Below are 13,209 nucleotides of genomic sequence, written 5' to 3' on the forward strand. Positions count from 1 at the left end.
ATTCTACAGAATGGGCAGGTCCAGTCAAGCATCAGAGTGGTGTAGTAGCCTCTTGCTCTTTGTGGCTTTCATGAAATTTGAGCTTTAGGCTAAGGGCCAGACTAGATGCCACAAGCAGACACATAGAACTGTCTTGTATAGGGGTTTTTCCCTGGTTAATGAAGTTATATGTGAAAGCTTTTGAATATCAGCAAGGGGGAGGGGGAAGAGAGGAAGGCACAGCTTAACCTTTTCCTCCATGTCCATTTTTCTGCTTCAAGTCACCACTCCTAAGCAGATGAGGCAGGACAATTTTAAATGGGAAACAGCCACAGCTGTGTATTTAATATTGCAGCCACCTAAGGCTGCCTTTAGTTTTTGTTTTTTAGACCAGCAAGAGACTGGTACACATGTCTGCTGTGTAATATCTAGGTTGGCCCTAAGGGTTCAACACTTGACATTTTCCTCTCTTATTAACTTCTTCAGAAAGTTGAGAGCGGATGGATTTCTTTTTCAATGTCTAGGGTTATTGAAGACCCACCAACAAGATCATAACGCTTGGATTCAGGAGCTGTTGCCTTCCTTACACAACTCAGACAACTCTGGCATCTCACCCACTGCAATTCCAGGGGAGAAACAATGTTTGTAATGCTGACAACTTGAACTGCCTCCAAAAACAAAGCAACAAAAAAAAGGACTTTTTGTTAAGGCACTTGGCAATCGGAACCAATTTTAAATTATTGGCTGCAGCGAGGGATTCTGCAGCCAAAATCTGCATTCGGGTTTCCATTCTCTTGTTCTTGCACTGCAGCTGAGTGCAACATCCACAATTACAGAAAACTGACAGGTCTGGCATAGTTTCAGAACGATGTAATAACCTCATATTCTCACTGTAGTACATATGTAATTCAGTCATGCTAAAGACTCCCATGGGCAGACAACAGCTAGAAATGATTAATGAGTAGGTACATTGAGGATGTTAAGCTTCTTTGTGACAATGAGAAAAACAGATCATATTAACTTTTTTTTTGTTTCATCTGAGATGGTACTTAAGATGATCAAACATCAAGACAGTGGCTATGTACAATCCTCCTAGCAATACCTGTAATACAATTCCTGATAAAGAAGATCAAAAAACAGCCTCATATAACCTGGTTTATAAATTAGAACACATACATTACGGGACAAAAATCCATGTTTGCTAACTGCTTTGGCACATTACAGTCCCCAAGGAAGCTTAAAAATAACAATTTTGTGCATTTGTGACTGTGGCTACTTTTTGATTTCCCTTTTTCCTCAAACCTTTTAAGCAATCAGATGTGGATTTCACACACCTGCCTTTGCTGTTCTACTTAGATTAAGCACATGCATCATCTTCAGAAGGTATAGAGGGGACACTGTCACGAGAAACAGTGTCAATGCTTTGTGTTTCTGACTGAAGATGGACAGACACCTCAACAGCTATTTCTTTGCCATGATCATTTACAGAACCATCATCTGAATCACCTGCTGGTGAATTGCTGCGCTTTATTTCTGGGTTTAAGGGATAGATCCCTTCTTGGGCACTAAGGGCTTGGGTCTGTTTGACCACATCTCCTACTTCGTCAGGGTCATCAACTCGCACTGCCTCAAAGATTTCTTCCATAAAGGCCCTACAGTTAAGGATTAATGGGGGAAGAGGTATACTTCTGGCAAGCTCTTCAATGTACCGAGCAAATTCCATCGTCTTAAACTGGGTAACTTTGGCCAGCTCTAGAGTTTTGGCAGATGTAATGATAGGAATGCGTTTGGCAATTTCGAAGGCCTTCTGCAGTTTCTCAGCCCCTTCTGTCCTGAAGAATTCATTGATGGCCTTCTCGGTCTTGCGGAGGTGGCTGCTCATCATGCACAGACGTGTTATATTTAAGATAAGGGTGATAGTAAAGGCAACCAGGCAGACGATCATGTAGTAGATGCCCATATCCCCAGATGTGGAAACTACCCTAAGGGTGACTGAATAATATGAAGTCCCATTTTCATGAATGGCGACACAAGTGTATCGCCCTCGGTCACCAAAGCTTACACTTGTGATATTAAGGACACCGTCCGAGATCAACCATCTTCCATCTGAAGAAACAAATCAGAAAAGAAATGGTAATGTTATAGTTGCAAATTATGCAGTTCCTTTACAAAAGATACATTAGTATTCTTACAATCAGAGCCTTAAACAGAACACAAAGGACTGGAAAAATAACCAGTTAACAATATTTGGTGATCTGACAGCCAGTTAACCAGTGCCAAGTATCTCTACTTAGTCCAATAAATTAATAAATAAAATCAAGTGGCTCATGCTATAGTAATGCCGATTAAAGGCAAAAGTCATTCATTCCTGAAGCATCCTCCCCGCCCCCCGCATCCCAGTATTATCCTTCTAATGCTCACAACAATCTGCTCCACGCGATAGTAATAATGCACAATTAAGGGTGAACTTGTTCTTAAGTCTATTCCTTCTTCATAAAGTCTGGAAGCTTCCAGACCCTGCTCCATGAGCTGTAAGGATATAAAACCATTTCCATGCAAAAGAGATGCCTAGGCAGGCATAAATTACATTTAAAAGACCTTATGATTTTGTAACCATGAATTGTTTGATAGTATTCTCATCTAGAGATAATCCTGACAAAGTTACCAAGATATATACACCCTTGGTTAAGACACTGAGCTGCCTTCCAGTAATTTTTATGCTAGAAATAATGCTAATTGAGCAGGGCTACTTGTCTTGCCTCCACCTTCATCATGCCAGTTTCTAAACGTATCAGAGCATTTGGAACACATCTTGGCAATTGCAGGTAATTCTTTCAAGAACCCCATTTGGTCTCAGGAGGGTGCTTATGAGTGGCAACGTTTTGCGAGAAAGAACGCCTGATGATCAACTACGATAAAACAAAAGTCATGGCCTTTGGTAGACGTCCTAAATATAGGAGGTGGAACATTAATGGCCACAGGCTGGAACAGTTCCTTAGAGCTGCCCTGCAATTGCCAAGATGTGTTCCAAATGCTCTGATACGTTTAGAAACTGGCATAATGAAGGTGGAGGCAAGGATTGTCCTGTCCTCGATCTCTCTCTGGCTGAAAATTAACTTCAACCCTAATGGTCTTCTCCCACTGATCCTATGTGACTCCTTTAGATCCAGATGGGTGATAGCCATAGATGTCAAATTAAAAAACTTGGGTTTTACACCCCCAGCTTTACTTCAGTTAGGGTGGGAACAAGCTAAGTTAATTATATCCCAAAGGATCAAAGACATCAAGAGACAAACAGATCTAGCAAGGGCGCCTCTCTTCACTGCACCCCTCCATACTAAATACATCCTAGCACCAGCAGCCTATCTCCACTGTTTAGAGATAAATAATTATAGAGGGCCTTTACTCTTTACCCTGGCCAGATGTGCAGCCTTACCATCTGCTTTGCTTGAGGGGAAATATAAGAAGACACCCTGGGAAGAGAGATTCTGCCCCTGCAAATCAGGGGACTTAGAAACTGTTGAGCATGCCCTCCTGAACTGCAATTTCTATACATTACCCCGTTCGAAGTTTATTGAGCCCCTTTTATCGAGACTGAGACCTGACAGGGCAGGTGAAAGGTTTGAGATGCTCCTACAAGGGGGTAATCCTTCAACCACTCTTCAGGTTGCAAAATTTTGTTTAGCAGCAATGAAAATCCGTCGCCTTAGAACAGCGCAATTGACAGATGTGTCCCAGCTGTAATTCTTTTTTAAATGTTTTAAGACTCAGACTGTAATTCTTTGATTGTAAGAATCTATTAGTCCATGCTTTCCGTTTTATCATGTTTTGACTGGCTAAGTGCCACAAATAAATTATCTATCTATCTAACAGCCATGCAAGTCTGAAGGTTGCAGTAGGGAGGGAAAATAAGGAAAATCGCCTTCTCCCTTTTCCATCAACAGAGCCATTTTTCCACTCATACCTCCCCACTGCTGCCTCCCAACCTGTGAGACTTTTAGTCCACTCACATTCCACAATCCCAGCAATAACCTTTTCTGGGGTCAGAAAGGGTTGCTGTGGGGAGGGAAGTGTCAGAAAGATCCGTGGACTATCTGTGAATCACTGGATTCACTGGATCCAGCCCCTTGGTCTGACAGCTACAAGTAACAATAGCTAGCGGAGTGACCTGCATTCTAGTCCAGCTCAATGCAGGTAAATACCAACAGGTGTCTCTTACCTCCTCCATCTTGTTTCAGCAGATATCCTTTTGAGTTGTACCAGTGGATGGAATCAAACTGACTAATATTCAGCTTACATTCAATGAAAGCACAGTTCCCCTCCTTGACTATGATATCCTGAGGTATGACTGATTTTGCCAAGGCTTGTAAGATGAAAAGAAGAGATGCGTTGAGAGGCAGGGTCTTTGATCCAGGTGTAGTTGTCAGGTTGGAGGCCACATTTTCTAATGCAAGAACGTGAGTTCCAAGAATCAGAATCCACAAGCAGCAACTGAGCTTCATGGAAGCTTAAAGGAAAGTGTTTCTCTCATTGAATTTTACAGCTGAGATAGGCTATTTAAGTGAAGTCATCTGCATTAGGTGGGTCACCAATGAAGATGCTGATTGAGTCATTAGCAGAGATTTTCAGTTTTTTTAATGTTTACCAGTGAAAATGGGAAATCCAACTGAAATTTTAAAAACATGAATACAAGTTATTAACAAGGCAAAGCTTTACAGCTCTCAACCTTAAGTGCCTAACAATCAGACTATGGCTTTAAATAATGCTTTCTGAGCTTGATGTGAGCAGAATTAAGTATAACCATCAACTTAAAGTTAGGCCATGTGTTATATATAAGTGAAAAAAGAAACTCAAGTATCTTGTGCGTCTTTTCTCCCACTTATATTATAAAATGGTAAGCACGGCTCATCACTTTCACCAGCAAAGCAATCTGTCAGTCCTACTTCCCATGTTAGGCTCTTACAGGAAACGGAAGCAGTGTGCGTCACTCACAAGGCTTCTCTCCAGTTAATCTTGTAATAATTTATTATAGTTGTTTCCTAAATGCATACCCCTGATGACAAAGGCACAAAAAATGGCAATCCAATCTAGCTGATATTGGGTTATTTAAAGAATTGTTTTATTCATTTATTCAGCAAATTTCTACACAGCCTCTCTAGGAAACCTGCCTGAGCTGGCTTACAAACTGCAACATAAAATAAAAAAAAATCAAACCATAGAATTCAGCATTAATAACTCAGCCTTGGCATAAAAACATCAAGCAGCTTAACATGACTTTTACAATTTTACTGGGTAAAAGCAGACTATAAAGCAGTTTTACACGGTAAAAGCAGACTATAAAATTATGTTAAATACCTACCATTTAATTCAAAGCCTGGGTAGACAGAAAGGTTTTGGCTTAGCGCCTAAAAGAGAGCGGAGTAAGCACCATGCAAGCCTCAACAGGAAAGGCATTTCACAGATGAGGTGTCACCACTGAAACAGCCCTGTCCTCTCTGAAGGTGGGGGCACAAAGAACAGGGCTTGTGAAGAAGGTACCGTATTTTTCGCTCCATAAGACGCACTTTTTTCCTCCTCAAAAGTGAGGGGAAATGTCTGTGCGTCTTATGGAGTGAATGCTGGCTGGACGCGTGCGCGTTGGGACGGCGTGAGCCAGAGTTCCCTGCCCCGACGGCCAGCTGGGAGGCGGGCGGGGCCGCACAAAGCCACGTGTGCGCGTCAGGACGGCACGAGCCGGCGTTCCCCGCCCCGACGGCCAGCTGGGAGGCGGGCGGGGCACACAGAGCCGGCTGGGCGCGTGCGCCGGCTCACGCCGTCCCGACGCGCACTTGCCCAGCCGGCATTCACTCCATAAGACAAGTTTTTAGAGGACGAAAACAAGTTTTTTTCTTGTTTTCCTCCTCTAAAAACTAGGTGCGTCTTATGGTCAGGTGCTTCCTATGGAGCGAAAAATATGGTATTAGCTGGCAGGCTGGGCATATAAGAAGAGGCAGCCCTTCAAGTACCCTGGTGCCAAGCCATTTAGGGTTTTAAGGGTAAGAACCAGCACTCTGAACTAGGCCCAGAAACAGATGGGTAACCAGAGCAGCAGCAGAAGCAGATGGTTTTTATATGCTGACTTTCTCCACCACTTAAGGAAGAATCAAACCGGCTTACCATCACCTTCCCTTCGCCACAAGACTTCCGGTGAGGTAGGTGGGGCTGAGAGAGTGTGACTAGCCCAAGATCACCCAGATGGCTTCATGTGGAGGAGTGAGGAAACAAATCCAGTTCACAAGATTAGCATCCGCTGCTCATGTGGAGGAGTGGCGAATCAAACCCGGTTCTCCAGATCAGAGTCCACCGCTCTTAACCACCGCTCTTAACCACTACACAGGTAACAGGAAACCTGTATCCAGCTCCTGGCACATGGAGCTACCCAGACGCAATCAGAGTATGGATCAACATGGCCAGAGAACACTTTTCAAGTAATGGAATGGCCGAGGATAACAAAAAGCACTACATGGCACAGAAGAGATCCGAGCCATGGTAATAGAATTATATCACTAAGACAACACTATAGGTGCTGGACTAGCTATTCCACAGGTAAGTTACAGCACTCTTGCTCAATATATTAACAATATTATCTAGAATTCAAAAGAAACCAATAGTCTATATATATTTTTATGCCTATATGGGCAATTTTACTAAGTTAAGTGTTAATGTCACACTATAACCCAATGAAAGTGATTAATGAAGGCTTTCATAAGACTACAGAAACTAACAGTCAAACTTTATTTACCATAAAAAATAAGACCAAGGATAATAATAAAATTTATACATCTATGCAACATAATGCATTATCCTTTCAGATTAAAAGAATTGTAAATCGTCATTGGCACCTGCTAAAAGAAATCCCAGGATGTGACACGCCCCCTATCTTTGGACTCAGAAATGCTAAGGCTATTAGGAATTTTTTGATTCATTCAGACACATTACAGATAAAAAACCCATACATATCAGAGGGCATCATAAATGTGGGCATTGTCCATTTTGTAAATTTAGTTTACCAGTAAAGGAAGTACAATCCACATCTAGCAACTTTAAATATACTTTAAAACACTTTACTAACTGTGGATCACACCATGCGATTTACACGGTCCGATGTAATTGCGGTCTGTTATATATTGGGAGTACGATTAGACCTGTCAGACTACGGGTAGGAGAGAACCTATCACACATTAGGGCACGCACAAAAGATGCACCCCTTGTTGAACATTTCATTTAGAAAGCCCATAAAAATGATGATTTATCATTTTTTGAATTGTGGCTCTTTAAACCATGCCCTTTTCAAATACAAAACGAACATAAAATCATGCTTCAAAATGAAATGAAATTCATCTACTTGTTTAAAACGTTAACTCCACATGGTCTTAATACTGATTTTGATTTATCCTGTTATGTTTAAAATGTTAGTTAAAATGGTTTAAAATGTATTTGTATAGATAAAATTGGCTTCTATAGAATTCTGTGTATAATAGAGTAGTCCCCTTTAAGAAAAAGATAAGGATGCTTAATGAACACCTGGTTTCAGTTGGGGTTATATTATGAAACATTCTAAATTTATTGTTAAAATCCCTGTTCTGTCATATGTATTCATAGACCGAGTAAAGAGCTGTTGAAAGCTTATTGAAACATGAGCGATATCCGGAAAGCACGTCCTCTTCTATGGTATCTCCTGTACAGTACTCGATCCCTTTGGGACCTATTCAACACCACGTCAATTTTTTGGGGACATTTCTTTGAGGTAATATACCCTCTTATCCCTCTTTCTAAGGGATATAAAGTGCACTTTGCACTGGTTATACGCAGAGCGCAGTGTTTACAGGAAACTGACAAGCAGCAGGAACTACGGAGACTCCGGCGGGAGCTCCATGGACTGATACTATATGGACTATTTTTTATGAACTGGAATATGATTGTGTACACTTATATGTTATTTTGTAATATTGGTGCTACAGTGAGATTTACTTTTCTTTGTATGACCTTGAATACCTTATACTAGAACTGTCGAGAATATTTACTGTATTATTTGGAATGAATTTATATATATATATATATATATATATATATATATATATATATATATATATATATATACACACACACACACACACATACATACATATATACATACATATATACACACACACACACACACACACACACATACATATACATACACACACACACACACACACACACACACTATTGGTTTCTTTTGAATTCTAGATAATATTGTTAATATATTGCACAAGAGTGCTGTAACTTACCTGTTGAACTGGCCAGGATCCAGCAGCATCCCTAAGCTGCTCTTTGAGGGAGTGGAGCTCCCTCCCAAACAGGCTGACTCCTTGAACAACTCTGCCACTGACCAACAGCACCTCAGTCTTGTCCGGAATAAGCTTCAGTTTATTGGCCCTCATCCACCCTATTACCACTTCCAGATACCTGTTCAGGTTTTCCACAGATCTACCTGACAACTGTAAAAAGAAACAGAGCAGGATGTGATCCACATATTGGAGGCACCTTACTCCAAATCCCCTGACAACCTCTTCCAGTGGTTGCCAACTTATATATGGTGGTTTTTGAACAAGATTATGGCTGCTCTCATAATAATCCTTTTGGTAAACATATTTGAAAATGGTGGCACTATCTGGATGATATTTTCTGTTTATGAAGAGGTAACCAAAATCAATTAACTGAATTTCATGGGTGGTTGAATCAACAGGACACGAATATAAAATTTGACATACAAAGTGACAAGCAACAGATTAATTTTCTTGACATTTTGATTGCGATTAAAGACACAAAATTACTTAACAGCTTGTACAGAAATCCTACTGACAGAAATTCTTTCTTAAGACTTGATACCATCCCCTACATATTAGAAGGAATTTACCATATGGTCAGTTTCTTAGGCTATGTAGGAAATTCTGAAGTCATTGATTTTAAAAGAGAATTCTCTATCTTAACTAATAATTTAACCAGCAGGGGTTACCCAAAACAACTGCTTCAGTCTGCATACAGAACAGTGCTCATCAGAGATAGGAAAATGCTGCTACAAAGCAACAGTGAAAAAACTGACCTTGATACTCTGCCCTTTAACACCATCATGGCTGGCCTCACTAAGAGTATTAAATGCAACTGGCTTATATTAAACAGGATTTCTGGTTGTGAATGAAAACAAATTATATCTTTCAAAAGAACTTATAATTTTAAAGATCCATTGGTTCATAGTGATTCCTCTCTAACCAAGAAACAGCAGCTTTTACCAGGCACTAAATTACCTAAGGGGTATTACAGATGTGGTCATTATTCCTATTGTAGATTTACACGTAACATGAACTTCTTCATAAGCCCAGCAAGGTGGTAAACAATATCAGCTGAAGAATTTTACAACGTTTAACTCTAAAAACATCATTTATGCCACCTTGTGCCTATGCCTAGAAATGTATATTGGGAAAACTGTAAGATGCCTAAAAATATGCATTACTGAACACAGAAGTAACATCTTGCTCATAAAAACAGGAGCCCCTCTAGTTGCACATTTCCTTGGGGGGGGTGGACACGTTCCCCAATGGATATTGTTTTTTGGGCAATACAGTAAAAAAAATTGAGAGACATGGGATGACTCTCTGCCCTTCTTTGGATTGTACGCTAGTCCTATATGATCATGAATTCCAGAACTCATCCAATTGCAGCAAATCATAAAAACCTCAACCCTAAAAAAACTTACTTGGAAGAAAATCCCATTAAAATTAATGGAACTTTTGAGCAAAAACAGCTAGGACTGGCCTGTAAATTTTCTATGGAATATATTTTAAAAGTTTGCATTTGGTAAATTTCTAACACTTTCTCCAGAATATTATAAAACAACCCTTAGATTGACCAGATATATCTGGACCTTAGATTCCATGACCTCCAGGTCCCTTTGAATTCTATAATTACCACATAATTATATTGCTTCAACACATGCACGAGCAGCATGACATTTAACCATACTTATCATTCCACATTTTCTTAAGAGAACCATGATACTAGTTAATATAATATTCATTCTGGTAACAATCAAGACTCTAAGCAACCCCCAACTCTTAAACTGAAATTTCTTCCAACTTTTCCCTTCATGGTCTTTGCCTTCTCCTCCTTTCCCCTTCCTCTAGCAAATATTATCTTAAGGTTCTTCTCCCTTGTGCCTTTTTACACCAGCGTGGTGTAGTGGTTAAGAGCAGTGGTCTGGAGTGGTGGATTCTGATCTGGAGAACCGGGTTTGATTTTCCACTTCTCCACATGAGCGGTGGTGGCTAATCTGGTGAACTGGATTTGTTTCCCCACTCCTGCACACGAAGCCAGCTGGGTGACCTTGGGCCAGTCACATACTCTCAACCCCAGCCACCTCACAGGGTGTCTGTTGTGCGGAGGGTGATTGTAAGCTGGTTTGAGTCTCCCTTAAGTGGTAGAAAAAGTCGGCATATAAAAACCAACTCTTCTTCTTCTCTCCTTAGCCATTTAGCCAAGCCAGGTCTCTGTCTTAAGAAACTGTTAATTGTGCATCTCTTTTATTTTGTGATCTCCTCTTGATGATGTATTTTAATTCCTTTTTAAAGGCTCCTAACTCCATGCCATAGTTAAAGGTTCCTTTAACCTCATTCAGCAACCCTTCTTTGACTCAAAAGTTTTTATTTATGCACCAGTCCTATGCATGTTTATTCAGAAGTCCCATGGAATCCAACAATTTTGATTAGCTTGATTAGGCCTTAGATTGTAAGCCTAGAAGCAGGGATTTGGTCAACTTGGTGTACAGTGCCTAGTGTACTTTAGAAAATTTAACAAGTAATTAAAAAGTAAATCATAATTTATAGGGATCATTACTAATCCCTAATTTAAAGGGTGCTGTACTTATATCCTGCTCGATCATTGGCTAAATTATGCCAATAAAGGTATGTGTGTATGTGTGTGTGTACTTTAGAAAATTTAACAAATAATTAAAAAGTGCTCTTGCTGCTAAACCTGGTGCTAAACAAGGAATAAAATTCCTGTACTCCCATTCACATTCTTTCCCTCTCAAGTTTATATTATTTTCATTAATGCATTTTGTTCATCAAACTTGAATGGGTATATTTCTGAAAGGCTACTGAAACCTGAATTTGTTGTTTGTAACTTGAGAAATATCCAGTTACATTTTCATCAAAGCCTGAATTAATTATCGACAGTAATTGCATAAGCTCCCTAGCATACTGTTAGCACAATCCACAACAGCAGTGGTGATGGGTCATTGAATGTTGCCATTAAATCCTTCAGTGTTTGATTTATGAAACTGTTTATTCCATTTTCTTTTGTTCAAACACATTTCTGTTAACAAAGACCTTTCATTGCTGAGTTTGTTTTCTTTGGTGTGGGGGATGGAGGAGATGTTACATTTTTATTACAAAACCATTACATAAAAACAGCTGCAGCAGCTGATGACACAAAGAAAATAAATTAGCATGTGCTAAATCCGATAAAACCATGCACTGCTTATAGAAACTGTTTGACTAAACAGTAACACAGGATCAACATATTTAAATCTTTACTGCACTATACCTACAGACACACAATCCATGCTACACGCATTCAATCATGACACATATGTCTTTATATCTTGCCTCCTTTAAAGTTGATATCTGCTCAGTTTGTGTAGTGCAAAAGCATCAGGACTATTGGAACACAGTTTCCCTCCCCCCCAAGCAGTATATTAACCACATCTACAATCTTGCTGCATAAACAGAGCATGAGAAAGCCAAAATCCAATTGGTCCCATACAGAGATGCAAAATTTCCAGAAATGTTGAAGGCATGAAAACCCCCGGAAATTTTGTAATAAACTGAAATATTGCTTTAACAACATATACTGCACCACGTATAACTTACTGAGCATGTAAAACTACGACATTTCATGTTTTTATGGATTTTTTCTAAAAGCAAAGTTGCCAATATACCCTATACTTGAGAGAAAACTGCAAGCTGAAGCACCCTATGCTATCTTAGCACATGTACTTTAATTTTTGCTATCTGGTAAGATAAATCTCAGTTCTCAATGGAACTTTTAGAGTTTCCCTCTGAGGGTCTGGTGCCGTTTCTGCCTTGCCTCCTTCTGATCGTTTTTCCCTGCCAGCAAGCTAAGGCAATAAGCTACTTGTTACCCAACCTGTTGGTATATGTTTCACAGTGGTTTGAGGGTGAGGTGAAAAGATCAATCACGTCTGGCCAAAAGGACAACAGAAGGTATGCAACAGATGAAAAGCAACAAAAGCCCTCCATGCTCCCCTCATCAGATTAGGTATCCTTCTAGGTACAGAATTGCAGCTTGGATTTAAGAGCTACATATGTCTACAGCATGCCCACCTTGTCTTTGAAAGCATTTAGCTCTTTCTGAAAGAGAAAATATTTCATAGGAGTTTTTTTTCCAGTACTTACCAAAATTTCCAATTTTTCCAGTGGAAATATTGAAAAAAGGGCCTTGGGGAAAAAAACCTGGAGTTTCTCCCCTGAATTTTTCCATTTTCCCCCAGACCTTTACATTTCTAGTCCCATATTTGTCAAACAGAACAGGCGACAAATATTTGTTGTGCCAACTTAAGGGGCAGACTGTAGAGAGGTTTACTTTATGAAAGGCATCGTTTTATTAACTTTGTACCTCCATGACACACGAATATATTGAGCTGGAGTTTCAACATGCAGAACAGGCTTGCAATTCTACCCCCCACATACAAAGACAGATCAGTCCCCAGAACTCAAATGAATGGTAAAACAACTGCTCCCATTAGTACTTGTGTATTATTTGCTAATTACTTATTGGTTATTGGTCAGGAGGCGCTGCAAAGCCTGCCTGTTTGCCAGGGCCTTTGAGGGAGTCTGTATTGGCAGACATCTTTTAACGGGAAAAGGGGAGAGAGATTTGGAGCTTATTTTATTATTTTCTTTTAAACTGGAAATGTTTTTAACTATTATTGTAAGCTGCCTTGAGCTATAAGGAGAGGCAGGATATAAATGTTTTACTAAATAAATAAAATAATTAAATGGGAAAATGGAAATACAGAGTCACAATAGGTAGGATTGCCACTAGGATTGGATATTAAGCTAAACTTTATAATACTGAAAACACTGAACTCGTAATAATATATCATCATTGAACACATTATAGCATTTA

At 39.8% G+C, this 13,209-nt stretch overlaps 1 protein-coding gene across 1 annotated transcript; it reads right to left on the reverse strand.

Annotated features, from left to right (window-relative positions):
* Window positions 1-1,189: 1,189 nt before the first annotated feature.
* MFAP3 (microfibril associated protein 3) lies at window positions 1,190-4,585 on the reverse strand. Its single transcript, XM_056860261.1, has 2 exons — window positions 4,199-4,585; window positions 1,190-2,085 (listed from the first exon to the last, which is right to left on the reverse strand). The coding sequence occupies exons 1-2, from the start codon at window positions 4,479-4,481 to the stop codon at window positions 1,337-1,339; spliced, it is 1,032 nt and encodes a 343-aa protein (XP_056716239.1). The 5' UTR covers window positions 4,482-4,585; the 3' UTR covers window positions 1,190-1,336.
* Window positions 4,586-13,209: the final 8,624 nt, after the last annotated feature.

This window comes from Euleptes europaea, chromosome 1, assembly GCF_029931775.1.
Source record: "Euleptes europaea isolate rEulEur1 chromosome 1, rEulEur1.hap1, whole genome shotgun sequence".
In the NCBI taxonomy this organism is placed as follows: Eukaryota; Metazoa; Chordata; class Lepidosauria; order Squamata; family Sphaerodactylidae; genus Euleptes; species Euleptes europaea.